The sequence below is a fragment of the Apus apus genome, chromosome 6, assembly GCF_020740795.1.
Source record: "Apus apus isolate bApuApu2 chromosome 6, bApuApu2.pri.cur, whole genome shotgun sequence".
Classification (NCBI taxonomy): Eukaryota; Metazoa; Chordata; class Aves; order Apodiformes; family Apodidae; genus Apus; species Apus apus.
Window position 1 is genome coordinate 20,494,807 of NC_067287.1, and position 19,216 is coordinate 20,514,022.

Consider the following 19,216-nt stretch of genomic DNA (forward strand, 5'->3'; position numbering starts at 1 on the left):
TTGAAAGAAATAATTAACTTTGCAGAAAGAAGCACCAAACATCATAAAAGCCAAGAACTCTTCAATATCTTATCAACTCTTATTAACCCACTGTTCTCTCAATTTATTTGATAAAAAAAAATATTTGGCGAGACATTTTACAGCAAAACCAGGAAATAAACCAACGTGCTTTTATCCCACTCCACTGTAAAAATCAAGAGGCAACAAATAATTCCAAAGTGCCCAAATACAACTAAAACCATTTCTATTCAGATTTCACATTAAAAGGTGCTGCTCCAATTTTAAAGGAAGGTTAGACAATGCATATGACTTGGTTACTTTTCTGATGGTGGTATTTTTTAAATACCTTCATCTTTATCCACAGAATCGTTCTGGTTGGAAAATACCTTTACAATCACCAAGTCCACCCATTAAACCACTGCACATATGCAACCCTAAAAAATTAGGGTTTATTCAAAAGAAATCAGACTGATCCATCAAACTTTCTGCACTGCAAACAACAAATACTAACTGTAAATTACAGTGATTACTTACTTAGAGAACCACAGTTTTGTTCATCACTGTTGTCATGGCAATCATCAACACCATCACACTGATAGTATCGAGGCACACATCTTCCATTACTACAGGAAAATGAGTAGGAGCCACACTGCAAAGTAGGTGGCTCATTGGATGGATCTTCGACACATGTCAGCTGATTTGAAGCCAGTCTCATGCCATAAGGACAACCACAAACCCTCTGAAAATTTGGTACCGGGAAGCAGAAATGGCTGCAGTCTCCATTAGGATTTGTTCCTCTGTTACAGTAGTTAGAGCCTTAAAAAGTGGCAGAGAAGATCAGTGGATATAGTAGTGATAACAGCTTGGGAACTACTAGGCTGTATAGTCACTGTAAATAAATGTTTTACAAAAAAAAAGATGCTGTAGCAAATCCTGGGTTTGTATATACTGCAAAACAGGGTCAAGCCACTGGCAGTATTAGTAAGGCATAATAATAACTCCCACATTGCATATACTTTTCATTGACACAGATGTTTATAGAAGCTGAGAACTAACTATTAAATTTCATTCCATTTTCTGCCAACTTTCAGCAACTATCTGGAAATGAGCATATTACCACAAATGCAGACCTTTTTCTGGGCAAGGCTGGGAGATCTGATCCAATCTCTGGACACCAAGTAGCACAGTTTGATAATATATTTGATAAGTGCACTGGGTGTTTTACTAAATTAACTACAATACCAAATTCTTGGCTTAGATCACAGAATTCAGGAGTGAAAAGAATAAAAAAATTAGAGTCTTACACACAGTGATTAAGAATGGTAAGTTTGATCAATAACTGTTTACCCAATTCCTCAAAACAGTTCAGTTCAACTAAAACTTCTACCAGAAAAAGAGAAATACAAAGTTGTAATTGGTGATACAATTACACAAATTACAATGGAATTGTAATTTCATTTTACAAGGTTATTAGATAAAGTAATAGAAGTGTTGGAGGAAAACTGGATAGTCACAAAAAAATGAAATAAACAAGGTGTGATTGCAAGTGCCTGTGCTCCCTTCCATGCATGTCAGTTACGATTCAGTAAAGCCATTTCTAAAATCAAGATTGGGAACCAGCTGACCCGATATTTTGTCTCTTATTCCCTACTTCATGTCTTCCATCTGTACAAGAAAAGAACTCACCTATTTGGGAATGAGCATCATATGCTTTAACATGCATAATGTTACTAATGCCCCTCCTAATAATAGTCATTTCTCCTCCATCAGACTTCCTCACTCGAACTATTCCACCAAGTCTCCAATCAGTGAAATAGGCATAACCTGTTTAGAAAGACATTAACACATAGCAATTACAAACCAATATGACTTAAAAGATCATAAAACATAAAACCCTTTCTCAGCTCTACATACAATTAATGAAATTGCTGATCATCCCTAGGGAGGTGATTTACCTTGTCTATCCAGCATGAGTATCCCACCTTGGAAGCTATAATTAGTACAGCATATCTGCCTTGTTGCACTAAAAGAGTTACTTGATCTGCCTCAAATTATTTACACGCAAATATAAACAAAAACAGTCCTAAAAATGAGCAAGAAGTAGTAAAGATATGTTTTAACATAAACTTTCAAGAGTGATTTTTATAGGAAAAGTAGTTTTACAAAGGCCATGTAATTGTATCTCATAAACAGATCACCATACCAAAAAAATCCACAAAGCTGTGATGATAACAGTAGATAATATTTTTAAATGCCAGACTTACCTCCAAAAATAGTAAGGCCAAATGGGTGAGTCATCTGAGCAATACGTTCAAGAGTCCGTCTGTCCAGCCCATCAAAGGTGCTGTGCTCAATTTTATCAAAAAAGGCATCCACCCAGTACAGCCTTAGAGAACTAGAAATAATGAAAATGACAAATCTCTTCAAATGACATTATGTCCATTAGGAAGCACTGACATTTTCTCAAATGTTTTACACTTGACAAGAGGCTATTGGGGTGTGTGGGGTGGGATTCTGAGAAAATCTTACATTTTACAGGCTTTTCAACAAATCAAAAAATAAGGTCTTCAAGATGAAGTGCCAGTACACACAACCTGACACAATATCTTCACTTTTAATCCTTAACAGTTTAAAGGAAGAAACAATTTACTCAGAAAGCTTCTCAGCCTTCTGTATTGTCCTTACCTCCAATCAATGGCTAGGCCATTAGGCCAGCCTAGTGTTGTATTCACAATTGGCAAGGCATGGGATCCATCACTCCAGGCCCTCATGATTTTAGCAGGACGGAACCAATCTGTCCAGAATATATACCTGAAAGGACATGTCAGAAGACACAAACTCAATTATATGATGTAATTAAACAGAGAGAATGTTTAGGCAGCATTAACATTCTTCTTTCTACCACATATTTACATGCCTTAAAAAAAAATACAATTTTATGTTGACTCTCTCCTCAACTGCTAGTGGTACCAACTATTATTTTTTATCTTGTTCACCACAACTTGCAAAATTTTCAGAAGTGGTTTGTTTCTTTAGACAGAAAATATCTGTAACTTTGTTAAAACTGTTAAGGATTTAATTTATAATAGTATTTACGCAATGGCCAGGAGGAAGAATCAAGCAAAAATGTATCTGCCAGGTAATACTTACAAGTAATCATGAATAGTACAAAGAATTTTCTCCTGACCCTTTTGACTTATGCCTACAGTCAAAGAGTTCAAGCAAGTATTTAATAACTTCTCAAAGCAGTGAATAAAAAAGGTTGGGATATGCAAGGGTCCAAGTTCAACATTACTCTTCCAAGATTACTTCCAAAATAGTAAATTTGGTTACTAAAAAAGAAAATTCAATATCCAAGAATTGAGAAATTCAGCACTATGGCAGTAGGAAGCTGAACTGTCCTGTGAAGGACACACTGTTTTGGCATGGCCAAATAACACAGAATATTGAATTTGAAGTTAAGCATTTCTGACAAAGAAAACAAGGGCTCTGTGCACAGAGAATCACATATCAAAATGTCTGTATCAAATATAGTCACTAATAAGTTTTAATTAAGGAAATTCAGATAGAAAAAAAAAAAGGAACCAAGGTTATCATTCTGGGAACTGAAATTGTATTGTAATTTAGTAAACTTTATCTGTCAACCATAAGAGCTAGCTTTCTAATCTTAGTGATACAAAGAAATAGTTTTTTTGCTAGTTTATCAACACACAGGAGTAAAAGAAAAAAAAAACATTAGAAAGACAAGAGAACTGAAAAGAGATGTTATTTTGAAAAAGAGCACAAACCCAAGCAGAAATCCAGAATGAGATGTAAACCCAACCTTACCAGTTCTGCTTAAAGCATTAATTTATTTGCATAGTTTCAGGTGAGAATCAAAACTAAACTTACCCAATAACAGGATGAACCACTATTGATCGAGGATTATTTAAATTCTGAACAATTGCCCTCCTAGATTTATCTGCCAGCCTCATCACACTAATGCTCCTGTATCGAGGGTCTGTCCAGTACAGATTCTTTGAGATCCAGTCAAAGGCCAAATCTTCAACACTTTCCACTCTATTAGCTGTGAGGATTTCTCTTCCTAGAATTAATAACACACATAATGATAGTAATTTTTTTAAAACAGAGGAAACAACATGAATGCAGTATTCTGTTCATAGAACTAGTAGTTTCCCTTGGTAAAAATGCCACCTCTGTGCTACTTAATACAAAGACCAATAACCAAGCCCTTTGATCCAGGCGAAGAAGGTATATGTTCATGAGCACAAACCCAAAAGAGGAGACATAAAGACTGGCCAAAGGGAAAAACCTGTCACTAAGTGTACACTGAGAGAGGCTTTTTATGAATGAAGGTCAGTAAGGTCAGTGTAGTAAGGACATCTTCCTCAACAGCCAGAACGTCTTTACTCTTTGCACAGTAACAGTCAGCTGCAGTCTCCCATTACTCTGACCCAAGGCAGCAAGCTAGCTCAGAAGACTGCATATGCTGAATTAATATATATTTGATCACTATCATAAAACGGAGAGAAATCTTTTTCACACTACCACAAATAGGACTTCCAAAAGTCTCATTACCATAATGTTCTTCTGAAATACAGTATCATAAAAACCATCCTGCTCTCCAGATAGGGAAATTAAGAAGAGAAACTCAGTTTCATGCTACTGAAAGGCATACTGGTCTTAGACTGGTGATGACAAACACTAGTTGTGAGAAGCGGTACAAACAGTTAATTCCCAAACACATTCAGCAAGTTTGTCACAGAACAGGACACTTTAACTAGATTAATATGAATTGAATACACATTTTGACAAACACTTTCCACAGATGCCCAAGTCAGATACAGTATCAAGAGTCCCAGTTCCACTGGGGTGACACTGAGATGTAATGGTATACCTTACAATGTGATTTTTTGTGCTTCTTTATAGAAATATATATTCTACTGTCCTTACCACATTTAGTCTACAATTCCTAACAACTATTCTCACCTGAACCATCAGTTTTCTGTTTATAAATCATGTCTTTACTTGTGTCTGAAAAAAAAATTGTGTCATCCTGAGCACAGAAGTCAATTCCAACGAAGTATGAAGGGCTCCCTGTTACAGGTATGATCACATCTTCCTGGGTGGAGAGATTGAATGGGATCCCTCGCACTGCCATCTGGGATGAAAACAGCAGGAATTGCTGCACAGCTGCAAAAGAAAAGATCAGACACAATCTTACTCACAAGGTGAGACAATTGAGCATTAACTATGAAGATTTATATTCCTTTGGCAATACTAGGAGCCCAGAAATTGCAAAAATAAGGAGAAAATAGGAATTTAAATATATACAGACCTAAAAATTGAGTAAGAAAAATAAAATCAAGCCCAGAGTATTTAGGTGATGCAGTCAGGTACTCCTCTGGAATTCTTACTGTGGTCCTAATACACCTATGCAGAAAACATTACTTCTACAGAAACAGAAGTGCTTTTGTGCTTATCTCTTTACAATCAACTGTAAAAAAAAATAACTCAGGCTTTGTGGAGCTACCATATAACCAGACCATATCTGAGCTAGCCAGATAAATGCATAGTCAAATAGTAAAACTACAGACAACATACTGGGCTTAATTTGCCAATAGATGCACATGGTAAGCCTCCCATCAGTGACAATTTTGCACTCAAACAGGAAGCAGTAGATTGTTGATGGAAGTCCATAGGTCTAAAACTGAAATCTCTTATTCTTGCCTTATGTGTTCAAAAGGAGAAGACCAACCTAACCAGCACATTACTGTACAGGAAAGCAGGATTACTTATTCAAAATACTGCAAAATCTACATATTCGCAAGCATTCATGCTTAATTTCAGTATTAAGAGCTTAATCATATAGCTGTCTACACATACTCCATGTCTACCTCTCATAAAACGCTTATAAAAGGTGATGAGTTGAAGTTGTGGCTTGAAATGAACACCTGCAGAATTCAAAGCTGCCAACAAGAACTGTAAAACACCAAGTCCTTGGCATATAAAACCAACAAAGCTATTGAAGACAGGAAGAATGTTACAGAAATAACATGACAGCTAACAAAATAGTTTTCTTCCCAACAATCATAAGGCATTTCCTTACCAACACAATGTCGCCCATCTGCGTGTAGATCAAAGCCCAGTGTACATCTACAGCGATAACCTAGTCCATCATTGTCTGTTTTGTGGCTGAGAACACAGATCTGTTCACATCCCCCGTTATTACTTCCACAAGGATTTCTTACTGGAAAATAATACAGATAGGTTTATAACTTCATCAATTAACCTAACAGCATAATTATTTTTATTTTTCAGGATTTTTTTCAACATTCACAATAAAAATTTAAAAATACTCCGGATTGTACCAGAATCATACCCAAGCTAACCAGCATTCAAGGGACTCAGCTCTGTACAGAGATATGCAGCACTGAGGCCATAATCTGGGCTATAGGTTTTTGCATATAGATCTTCTTCAGAATTGTATCTCATACAACTCTCTCACCCTGGTAGCCTTTTCCAACACAGCCTCATTGCAATCTTGAGGAAAAAAGTCCCAAGCACCAATACTGCTCATAATCACAAGTCTGACTGTTCCAAATATTCATATATTTAATCATGCTCCCCCACTCTTAATCTTGCATTTGACATTTCATTAGCTATAGAAGCTGGATGAAACCACTGTGTGATCAAAAGCAGACCAGTTTTACAATACAGATTTTTGTATATAGTTATTAGTTTTTTACAGCAAAATAGTGTCTCAGAATTTTTACCAACTTTTGGTAAGCTAGCTCCTAAACTCCTTTAAGAATCTACTTACTGTCTTACCATATGGCTGCCTGGCAGCATGGTAAACTGTCACTCCATAAGGTCTCAGTGAAGACTGGTAGATCACTTGAGGGTTAGATTCTGAAAATTTGTTAGCTTTCACCACTGCCATTTTGGTCCAATCAGTGAAATAAACATTGTGTTCAAATAAAGTGATTCCATATGGATGAGGAATCAGTGAGCCTCCATGAGCTACTGTTCTCCTGTTATAAAGATGGTTTTAAAATTATTTACAAAATATTATCTCGAAAATAACTTTATTATCAGAGGAAAGGTTGCAGGATTATTAATTCATTCACTGTTTTTGGCTCCTACAAAGAAGATGCCAAAGTCCAAATGAACTGAAGAGATTGAACTAAACATAAAGGGTACATAAACATAACAATCAACAGTGTTAACAATTTCAAAGAAAACACAGTGAGTAAAGATGACTACTGAAAACTGTAAGAAAATACACATAAATACTGAGAGAAAATCAGAGAAAGAGGTCAAGCAGAGGAAATCACAGGCATCTGTAGCAATTTGAACTATGTGAGAAACCTTAAACACAAAAAAAAATATGGCTGCAACAGCCACTGGCCAAAAATAAAATCCTATGTACATAGTTTAAAGAAAAAAAAACTAAACAACAACTTTCTTTGGCTTGAACTAATCACCCATGGAAAACCAAAGAAAACCAAATGCTAATAAATTGTATATATTCTATGCAAGACATTGTGACAATATTTTTCTAGATAAACATTAGGAGATAAGGAGAGATTTAAGTCCTTACACAATACATAACAATAATACTACAATATTCTTTTCACGGATTCATGAAGGAAGGTCTACAAAACCAGATTAATTCTACAGCTCTAACGGTTTCCCAGGTGATTTAGGCCCATGTGCATAATACCCACAAGATTTTTGGTGTTGCTCTTAGTGATATATTTTCATCTCCACTGTTTACTAAACACGTCTGTCTTGCTAAACCCAATAAAGGAGCAAAGATATTGCATTATTTTTTAAATTTTATACATTAAAAAATACACTGAGAAATCACCTGTCAAATGAGGACTGTTTTTCAAGTCAGTGTGTAGGAGGCATGCTAAAGAGGATAACTTTTTCTTTGTGTTGAGTAACAGAGACTTATCAAAGATAAGCAGGCATCCAAGCACTATACTATAAGACACAGTCCCAAAAAAGCCTCAAGGACTCTGATTCCCCAGCATCACAATAGGGTGAGTGTTGATTTATTTTCTGACAGCACAGATTTATAAAATGTGAGAAGAGCACCTAATTCCCATTACATGAAGTGGTGCTTTGGAATGGAATATTTCAAATAAATTCATTAATGAAAAAGATGCATAGAAATTATAATGGAAGACAATGTATATAATTAAAAAATAATAAAAAGCAAACGCTATAAAAACAGGTACTGAAGTAGTGGGCTATAAAAAAGAACATTATAAAGTAAGTGCAGTAGGTATTCAAGATAGAAAAAAGGACAAAGAAAGATGAAGGTGAAGGATTTAAGCATTGTCAAGAAGTAGCATGATGCCATTCATTATGCTGTAATTTTTATCCTTTGTGCATCTCATTTTGTTAGACGAATCTTCCTTTGAACTGAATACAAAATAATCAGCATATCTGTAATCTTCAAGGAATATTTGTCCTACCTTTGAAGCCCATCATAAGTTACAGTCTCAATGTAATCAAACCGGCTGTCAACCCAGTAAAGTCTCTTTGATACAATATCCAGAGTTATTCCAGCAGGCCAGCCTAATTTTGTTTTTATCAAATCCTGACGGTTTGTGCCATCCATGAAGGCCCTTTCCACTTTAGGATCACCAGACAGACTATCCCAGTCTGAGAAAAACAAATAACTATAAAGGGAAAAAAAAAAGAAAAAAAAAAAAGAGAGAGAGAAAAAAAAAAAGGAGAGAAAGAAAGAAAAAGAAAAGAAAACAACAAACAACAAAAAAAATTCCCATGTTTCCTTGAGATATTTAAAGCCAGCACCTTACATGACAGAGCTTTATTTTCAGCTGGCATACTATGAAAAACACTTCATACCTCCTGCCTAAGAAGTAATCTGCATTTTCTTTTATAAAATTAATCTAGAAGGAAACATACTCTTAGTCAAAAGACCTCAGAAATTTTTTAAGTCAGCTGGGCTGGGAGACACTAGCTTCCCTGCCTTCACTCCATCACTTCTCTTCAGATAGTAAGAGGTCTCTGGATGGTATCACAACAGAAATCTTTCAGGATAATTTTTACACTTTTGCAGGGCAATTCCACACCTGTTTTCAGAGCTGCTCATGCACATACAACTCTATCCATACAACAGCTTCTGCACATTTGGAGTAAAAGCAGAGCATAGCCCTCCCATAATAATTTAAGGTGTAGAACGGATTAGGATAGAATATATATGTCTGAAACATTTTATACCTGATTCTAACATGACCACCCTAGCTATTTCTTAGTTTTCCTCCTTTTGCATGTGAATAAAGGAACTTCTGACATCTTTTACAATTACCGGATATATGTATCACTTACCCAACAGTTGGATCAAGGGCTATTCCTCTAGGATTTCCAAGATTTTCAGCAATAAGAGTTACGCGGTTTGTTCCATCCAAGTTAACCATATCTATTCTGTTCACACTGGTCTCAACCACATATAGTTTATTGTTAACCCAATCCACTGCTAGATTTTCAGGTGTGTCAACTGAAACATTTAAAACTTCTTGGAAGTCAGAGCCATCAATATTAATAGAAAAAACCTGAAAACAATACAAATATTGTCAGTGCCCACATGATGTTTTGCTAATCACAAGACATATGGCACTTGTCCTTTATCATCACAAGGAGTACAGATCCACAACTAGTCACTCGATACAACCAAGTTACCCACTAAGCTATTCCTTAGCTAAAGGTTTTTGCAAAAATTTGGGAATAACGCAAACACTACAGTAAGCTTGTCTTCAACCAGCATTTCTGCAAAATGGACAAGGTAACAGACTAAAATGGGCTTGTGTTTTAGCAAATATGACAAATTGCTGGATATATATAAAAAACAACAACAACAAAACAAAACAAAACAAAAAAAAAAAAAACAAAAAACCAAAGGGAAAAAAAAAAAAACAACCAAACAACAAACAAACAAACCAACCCACAATAGATGAGGAAAGCGCATCTCGCTTTCCAGAATCTAGCAGAAGCCAGTATTTTCAGTCATTGAAAATAAATGAACATCCTTTAGCAAAAGTCTCACCAGTGAACAGAAATAAGAGGGGGAGCTCTTACTGCATCAACCGCTATGGAGAAATTGCAAAGTGAAGAAAGAAAGGGAAAGCTCTGTCCTGACAGAAGGCTCAGCATTGCTACTCATCTCCTTTATTTAAGGATAATTCTGACAGCACCATGCTCAAGAAGAAATAGTGTTGTTATCTTGCAAGCAAACTCAGAGCTACATTAAGAAAACAGTATAAATACAATAATTTGATATATACAGTAACCATGTTATTACATTAAGTAATAATATGAAAAGCTAGGAGTCATTATTTTTGGAAGGACATCTTGAGGTTTGAAATGTATTTAAATTAAATTATAGACTACCACAAGAAAAAACATGCAAGAAAAATTAAAGCTTATATACTTCTATCATTTTAAATATTATTCAGGTCTGGGTAACAACAATGAAGCAAACCATTTAACTGTGTATTCTGCTCTTTGGAAACCTTGACAGAAGAGCCTATGGGTACTAGGTTATCAGGCAGTACACTAAATGAGATAAAGATGACACAGAACACAGCACACAATATTCTGCTTTAGTTTACATCTTAAAAAAAAAAAAAGACAACCAAAACAAATCCCTTATTTGCAGGTACAAATATGCATTATATAAGAACATTCTTAATGTCATTGTTTTCATCTGGGTGTTCTAGTAGCTAGTACTTAATTAGATTACTTACTCCTAATAAATCAATTAGGATTTAACTATATTGGGGCATAAAAAAAAGGCAGTCTTGGCCATTCAGGGTGTGCAGTGAAAAATCTGTATTATCTTTTGTTTATAGCTTTCACAGAGACAGCACAGATCACCTGTCTCATGAAAGTTCAGATTTGATCCTGACTTAATTCAGCCACTGTCAATGCAACTGCAGTAATGGGAACCTGCTACAGTGAAAATAAAAACGCCAAATGTCAAAAATTATGCATACAAATCCCGTCCTACTTGACAGCCAAGCAGTGTGCTTTCTAACAGAACCAACATGGTACTGTAGTGGAAACTACAGTTTACAGCTTATGTGTAGGTTCAGAATAACAAGAGAGACACCAAATTGATGCATAACATGGTGTCACAGCATGAGGCAGGCCACGGATTCTCCCTCACCCTGCATGACAATCAACATGGGGATGAAGATTGTGGAGTTTCAGCATTTGACCTAAGAGGGGGTTTTTTTGTTTCGGTAAGTTATGCACAGAGGAAAAGTAGAGTGAAGTCCAACTTTCACAAGCATCTCCAAACTGGTTTTTAAAATCACTTTGTTTTACTGTACCTTGAAGCTAAAATATTTCCTCTTCAAAAAAAGTAACAAAATATTGGCTCATTACACAAAATACTGTCAATATTTGTTATCCAAGCTCAATTACAGTGCCATTTGAAGTACATGAAGAAATCTGATGTTTATCATCTTGGAAGGGATACAGCTTTTACATTTTAAGTTATCATGTTTCAAAAAATTACCAAGAAAAATTTGTTCGCTTTTGAAAGAATGTCTACTATTTCTCTTAATTAGTTTTTTGGACTCCATCTTGAGTAAAATTAAAAGTTGCTCAAGACATTCCCATATAATAGGATTCTTTGTTTAATATGTCACATGTAACAGTATAGCTTGAAAACTGCAGTCATTAACGCAAAATATTTCAAGGAGCTTTTTTGATAGAAAACAAAAATACAGCCAGATTCTGCTCACAATAAATGAAGGCCTATCAACATGTTCTGCCTGTTTCAGTTCTCTGCTTCCATATATACAAAAATATACTCTTCCTGAAGTTTCTACCCACCTTATCTTGCACTGTATCAGTCCAAAAAATTCTGTGCAGGTAAAAGTGAAAGTCCACTCCAACTGCAACCCCACGATTCTGCGACTGCACCAAAGTACGAACACTTCTTCCATGAAGATCTCCAATCAGTAAATCACGGCCATTGGAAAAAATAATTGAAGCAACACCACCTGAAAGCAGGGGTGACAAATACATGACTACTCTGCAGCAAGACACCTTGCAACAGAGTGTTGAAATATATACATACTGATTCATACACATTAGACATAAAGGTTTAAATAGGTGCTCAGACTACAATCTGTATAAATGTTTCTAGGAGAGTACTAACTTGCTTTGATTTGCCTTTAGTTTCTAGACTTGGAGCAAAACAGGCAGGAATATACAGAGTCCTACCCGGTAAAACTTTTACAAAACCCCTGTGCATCTAAACTCTAAAAGACTATTTCTACTCATATTTCCTAACTTTAATTTACTTAATAAAAGCATTAGCTTTCTTAAGGTTAAGGTTTTTCTGAGATACAGATATTTCTTGATTCTAGTAGGCAGGCCATGTTTCTTATCTTTTTATGTACTGCTCTATCCTATCCACCTTCTTCATTCTCTCATCTCATCAAAACATCTTTGCAGTATCTTTCAATAGAAGAGAAACTCTGGCAAGCCTTTGACAGAAATCTCACTTTCAAAGCAGATGCCTGTTGAAAGGCTTGGCGTAAGGCTGAAAACAATACAGCTAAGTCCAAATCCTATTACCCTACACATAGAACCCTCCACAGTTAAAGCAAAAATGTATCCAGGGAAACCAATTTAAAGCAGCATGACATTCCCCCCATTAATAAGATAGAAATTCAATACTCAACACTTTACGGGCAACTCAAAAGTCACGCTGGCCCACAAGTCACACTAATTTGAATGGAAAACTTCTTGTAAATGATTCAGAATTTTTCCAGAAACAGAACGATCTTTCCCAGTGCTGAGATTCATATCTTAATACAGTCAAGCATATTTCATTAGTTCAAAATAAATTTTTAGGACATACTTAGAAAATTGTGAGATTGATAACTCCTCTGCAAACATGGCTGAAGAAAGAAGGAAGGGGACAGAGCTGGGCAGTTCACATTTTTCTAAGAAGCAAGACTGCTAATCAGCTATACCAAGCAGGGACTCCCACTCCACTCAGTTCCTGCAGGCAGGAACAGCTACCTCACACAAATGTAATAGATTACATTTGTAATTATTACATTTATGTAATAGATTATTACATCTCCACAAAGAAGGGCTTCTCAGGGCCTCCTTTCAGAACAGAGTAGGAGGTGAACAACCAGGAGCAGCTGCCAACAGATGCAGTCTCTTTATATGTGTTGATGTTCTGAATGCTGTCCTGAACCTCAAGCCCTTAAGGCCACAGTTAAGTTAGAATCAGATATGCTTGTCTGGCACAGCCATGCAAACAGCCCCATTTTATCTAGCTCTATCTATTAGTCCCACAACAGCAAGAGCCCTGCACTCCTGTACACTGACCTGAAGTGTTGGCCCGACAATGCCGATGATGCTCTAGGAAATAACCTTCCACACAGTGGCACTGGTGATGTCCCACACGATCTTCACACAGCTGGTCACAGACACCCCACATTTTACAGTCATCAAAATCTGTCAAGTGAAAAAGACATATTATGAACAATGTTTTGTATAAAAGGGATGTCATTATATTTGGGAAGCTGCAAGTTTGCCCCCCTTGCTTGCTTTGTATCTGTTTGCAAATCTGTGCCATGGGAAAAGAGGGTTTGTATTTTTTTTCCACAAATGTGTCCACACACATGCAGAGTCGGCTGGATTTAAGCCCACTTTGACAGAGAGTTCTACCTTTATGTTAGTGCAGTGCTCAAGTTGTAAGTCCTATTAAAAGGCAGTGTTTATTAGCTCAGACTCAGTACCATGCTAACAGGTGTCCAATTTCCAATTAAAAACTTGCTGTGCACCAGAGCCAGCCGGTAAAAAGTACAAAGAAGTTAATTTTGCAAAACTGCAAAAATACCAAATAGGTAAAGTTTGCAGCTAAGATGACCCAGCAATTTATCACAGATCTGTTCTACAAGCAATTTCCAGTACATTACCTTATGGGAAAATGGTAATTCTATAATTAAGCCAAAAAAAAGGAGAAAACGAGATCTCAAATATTCTTCCTTCTGGAATTTCTGGTTTTAAAGATTTTTTAACACACAAGTGAAAATGAAGCATTTCCTAGACAGCACCTTTTGTTACTGAAAACATGTTGCTCTCAGTGGTTTTCCAGCTTCCATATGTGTTAAAAACCTTCGGTGTATAGTGAGTTAGAAGCCAATGAAGAGAAGACAAATTTAAAATAACATTAAGTAATACACTTCACTAATACTATAGTTTCACTCTTCTGGCCTTAAACGAACAACACTGATTTAAACTAAGGCCTGGAATTATCCACTAGTGGCTGTGAGCCAAACCCCTGTAGCAAGTCTTGCTCCCACTACAAATACATACCCAGGGCTCAGCAAGCCAAAATACATTGACTCAAATTTACAAGCCAGAATCTAACCACGTAGCTAGGTTTATAGGGCAGTCAAACAACAACAGAAGACTCACTGAGACTGCACTAGGCTTGTGAATGTGACCTTCATGTATTTCCTATATAAGAGTGAAAGAACAAAATTAATTTTGTGCCTGGAGTCAGTGCATTGACTCCTCCTCTCTGTGAAGAGCAAGCACACTGTCACTGCAGGTTATTCAGCCCTAGGCCAACCAGTATTCTCAAAAATACACCTGGAATACTTTTAATAGTACAAACACCATAGCTTGGGTTGAAAATCTGTATCAGATATTTACCCAGTTTATTTTATTAGGCAGTGCTAAATTTCATTATTCTATTTCTAGTTACCAAGATAAGTAATTTATACTACCAAGGGTTTGTGCTACCAAGTTATAGCAAGTACAGAATAGAAATGCAACACCAAAATACCTCACTTACCTTTACATTTTTACAAATATTCCTCTTTTTCATGTAAATAATTCATATACTTAAATATTATAGGAGATACAGCCATTCCACAGTACAAATACAAAGCAGCCTTTAAATTTTAAAGTACAATGTTCTATTGTCTTCATACACAGACACTTTCAAAAAGTACCAAACACTTCAATATCACTGTTTTTCCAGGCATACAACCCCACACATCCCTAGAGCAAAACCAAACTCCTCCAATCTAACCACTAAACGATCTGCAAATAATTTTTATAACTAAAAAACCATCCAAGAGTAAATATTTTTTTAAATAATCCTGCTCTCACTATGTCTTTAACAGTCTTATTGAAAAGGATCTTTACGATGTATCTCTGGTTTGTTAGCCTATTTGCTACCATGCTGCCATTGCACTGCTTAGATTTTGATTCTTTTGTCAGCTCCTGAGATTTTCCATTTTCCAGTACATCCACCTATTGGAACTTACATTCCTGGAATCCAAGCTTTCCTAATGAGCTTTGAGAAAATACTAGATATCTGCAATCACTGTACTTCACTTACCAATACAAGTACGACTGTCATTGGTACTTATTGTGTATCCTGCAGGGCAGTAACACATCCCTCCTGATGGAGAAGAATGACAGCGATACTGGCAACTCAGAGCAGCGCATCGTGATACATCTAAAAAGGAAATATTTCAGAAACACTATTACACATATCACTGGTAGAACACCTTTTTGCCTTACTAACAGTTAAAAAGCTGTAGTCATCTCTACAATGACCCTACAATTTCAGGAACAGCTTGCTGAAGCAAATCTGCACAAGAAATGGTGTCTACAGTTCCACAAAATCACATCTGCTTACATATATAAAAATGTAAAATATCCTGGTCCCGATTCTCAGAGAAAATCAATGTTTATAAGAGTGAAAATATCAGGAACTATGCATACCCATTGCCTCCAACCCAGAAAACCCAGTATGCCACTAACTGGAGAACCAGACATCCTAAGCGAAAAGATATTTTTGAAAACTCTAATCTAAGTGACTTAAGCCGAGGCTTAGGATACACTAATTCTGATCAGTACACAACATTCCTTCTTATTTATAAAACAGGAAAAGCACAGATATTTAAGCAAAAAAGAAACATAGCACATCTTTTAGGATATGGAGAGCAAGTTAAAATCCCCATTTCTAAAATTTCATGTACAGATTAATAAAAGGAATGGTCTGTTCACAAAATATATACCTCTTTCAGACCATCCAGCCAAAACAGTGCCAACAAAAATAGTGAGCTTCCAATATTTCAATGTCGTTTAGAAGACAAAAGGTGAATGTAAGATGATGTGCTGAAGTTTCTACTATTCTGTGTATGCTTTTAGTTCTAATACATACTGCAATGTCTGCCTGCAGTGCTGTTAGTTTCATCTTCTCCAGCAGGACAGTCTGCAGCCCCATCACACACCTTCCCAATTGGAATGCAATGCCCTGACCCAGGGCAGGCCCACTCTCCCGGGTAGCATTCATGGTGACCACTTTCTATAGAAAAGAAAAACAATAACTGAGGAGTATGTTTCACGTAATACTTATATTTTCTTCCCTAACAGCTTCCTGAAGCACCTCTATCCTTCATTATTCAGTTTCTAGTTCTTGTACAACTTTACAGTTGTGAAAGACTGTGAAAGAAACATCATCTGTAAATCCTTGTCATGCTTTCTTTTACCTTCCAAGTACAATGCAATTATTGTAAGGACACATGAATCCTTTTAGATTTCTGTGTTTTTAGAAACAGCAAAGCCATTTAGTTTTGGACTAACTGGTGCATCAGAAATGGAACTATAGTTTTGGGGTTTCAAAACATGCAAAGGCTACCTGGATAAAGAGAAAAATGCTCATTGTGGAAAAGGCCAATGAAAGAGAAAAAAGCCCACGCTTTCATTCACTAAAACTTCTGTTTCTCACATATAAAATCTTGGTAGGAAGTGAGTTATTTAGTTATTTTTGCTTTTAATCAATTGATTTTGGGTATTAGGAGCATCATGTCTCTTAACAGATAACCTGAAAGATCTCCAGAGGAAAAAAAAAAATTAAGGGAACAAGTAAAAGAAAAAAATTACATTGATATATGCTTAACTGAGTTTGCATCATAACGAGTATCAGAGAAATAGCTCTCACATACATAACAATAAAAAATATTGCATAAATAATAAAAAAAAGAAACAGGTGAAAATGGAATTCCACAGTTTTCACAGAATTAAAATGGATTCAGAACATCTTGATTGGTCAAAATTTCAAAGAAGTAGTTTAGACCAGAGGTCTTTCTCTGAAAAAATCATAATTAGAAGTTAGCTTTAGTATATACCACATCCTATTTCATCTTCATTATCTTCACAATCATCATCTCCATCACATATCCAGCTCTGATGAATGCAACGGCCACTTGGGCATGTGAAGAAGTTGCCTCTGCAAGTTGCATAAGCTAAGGAAAGAAACATGAGAAAAGTTAAAAGAAGTCACTAAAAGGCTAGAAATAGTCATATTTTCTTGTGAATTATTAGCCAGTTATTATCTCTCCTGGAAGACTAAGCCAGTTCCATATCTTGTATATATTGTAAACACTGCTAGTTTGCTCTGGTTTTATGTATGAACTTTATTTCAGAATACTCTGGTTCTTACAGAAATGAAGGAGAAGCTGAATTTCTCAAATAATTATGCAACTAGATGCAGAGCACCTTATTAACTAGGTACCTGAAGGTGAATGTGACAAGGAGATGATACTCAAGACACTAGGAGGTAAATATTTGTATGCCTTGTATTCAGAGAAACAGAGTTTTAAAAAAATGCCAAAGGACAGGCATTGCCAAAGACATAAAAGACAAAACCGGGGGCTGTGTGGAATCATACTAGTGTGAGGTTCTGGGCAGGACAGAGCAACATGTGGCCTTCCTGTAACACAGCATAGAAAAATACATTAGATCCTATCATCAGTGGAAGACCTTTTTAAATACAAAGCTCACACAATTGATAAGTCTACAGCCATGATTCCGGCTGGAGATGCAATCCCTTTGGGATACCCTGATTGTAAAGAAAAGAATGAGCAAGAAATTTCCAGAAATGGAATAGTCAATTAAAGACATCTAAAGGACAAGTATCTGTGCTGTTATCTATCTGTAAAGTTGTATATTATAGTCACTGAGAACCATCCTAGATGATCCATCCCATCTATTGGAAAATAAAAATGTGAAATACAAACAAATTTGGACCAAAACCAAAAGTATGCTGTATTTAACTGAGATTTCAGAGTGCAGACCTTTGGGTCATGATGAAATGAAGAAAATTACATCAAAATTAAGAAATTAAGCTATATGTGTTAAGAACCAAACTGCCATTGAATCCAGCAAAGTAAATACTAACCACACACTGAAGGCACTTAGCAGCAAAGATAATGTGAAAAGAAAAAAAAAATCTATAGAAGTAGCACCGAGATGTACATTCTTTCCATAGAAAATTCCTTGTAGCGGAGTGGCTAGCTTTTGAGGGCAGTATAGCCTGCAATCTGCTTCCTGCTATCTGCTTGAACCAGTTCTCAGTAAAACAGTTAGAAAGCACAGGTAAAGAAACCCGAAACATCATACTGCAAGTGTTTTCATCACTCCTGTCTCCACAGTCATCATCATGGTCACAGACAAAGGCTCGAGGGATGCATTCTCCATTAGCACACTGAAACTGTGTACTGGTACATCCATGTGCTGGAAGAGATTTTAGCACAGAAAGACATACAGAAAATCTGTCAGACAACCACGATCTTTAACTTTAAAAGTGGGTTTATAAAGCATATTTGTTTGGGACCACTCTGTTAAGTACTTACTGCAATTAGCTTCATCAGAAGAATCTCTGCAATCAACTTTGCTATCACATCTCTGGCTTGCATTAAAACATGCTCCATTTGCACATGACAGCTGTTCGCATCTTGGGTAGTCTGAAATAGAAATGCTTCAGTATTACTATGAATGTTAGACTACACAGTATAATGAGTCATATACATCCAGTGTCCAAATAATATCTTTATTTATAGGAAAACAAAAAAGAAATACAAAACTTCCAGTACTACTATTGACAAACAATCCATTCATCCAGTATACTGTCTCCTCCAACAGGTACTTAAGAACATCCTCTAGAAAATACTACACAAGCAACACTGAAAAAATTAGATGCCCTCCCCCACCTCAAAAAGATTTGCAACTCAAACTGTTTAAAAAAAAGATAAAAAACTGCAATACAAAAGGAGATCAAGCAGTCAACATTTATTGTATTTACTTGTACCTCAGTTTTACACTTTAATGATCCTAACAA

The 19,216-nt window shown here is 36.0% G+C and overlaps 1 protein-coding gene across 1 annotated transcript in view; it reads right to left on the reverse strand.

The window, feature by feature from the left end:
- The window catches only part of LRP2 (LDL receptor related protein 2), a 113,437-nt gene that overhangs the window by 65,882 nt on the left and 28,339 nt on the right, over positions 1–19,216 (reverse strand). Inside the window, exons 5-21 of the mRNA XM_051623712.1 lie at positions 18,732–18,842; positions 18,499–18,612; positions 17,226–17,342; positions 16,259–16,402; positions 15,428–15,547; positions 13,399–13,527; positions 11,881–12,050; positions 9,370–9,593; positions 8,490–8,696; positions 6,832–7,034; positions 6,110–6,250; positions 4,990–5,193; positions 3,892–4,084; positions 2,686–2,811; positions 2,265–2,395; positions 1,687–1,824; positions 535–816 (exon numbers count right to left, since the gene is read on the reverse strand). Coding sequence (XP_051479672.1) covers positions 535–816; positions 1,687–1,824; positions 2,265–2,395; positions 2,686–2,811; positions 3,892–4,084; positions 4,990–5,193; positions 6,110–6,250; positions 6,832–7,034; positions 8,490–8,696; positions 9,370–9,593; positions 11,881–12,050; positions 13,399–13,527; positions 15,428–15,547; positions 16,259–16,402; positions 17,226–17,342; positions 18,499–18,612; positions 18,732–18,842 — 2,754 coding nt within the window. The remainder of the gene's footprint in view (positions 1–534; positions 817–1,686; positions 1,825–2,264; positions 2,396–2,685; positions 2,812–3,891; positions 4,085–4,989; positions 5,194–6,109; positions 6,251–6,831; positions 7,035–8,489; positions 8,697–9,369; positions 9,594–11,880; positions 12,051–13,398; positions 13,528–15,427; positions 15,548–16,258; positions 16,403–17,225; positions 17,343–18,498; positions 18,613–18,731; positions 18,843–19,216) is intronic.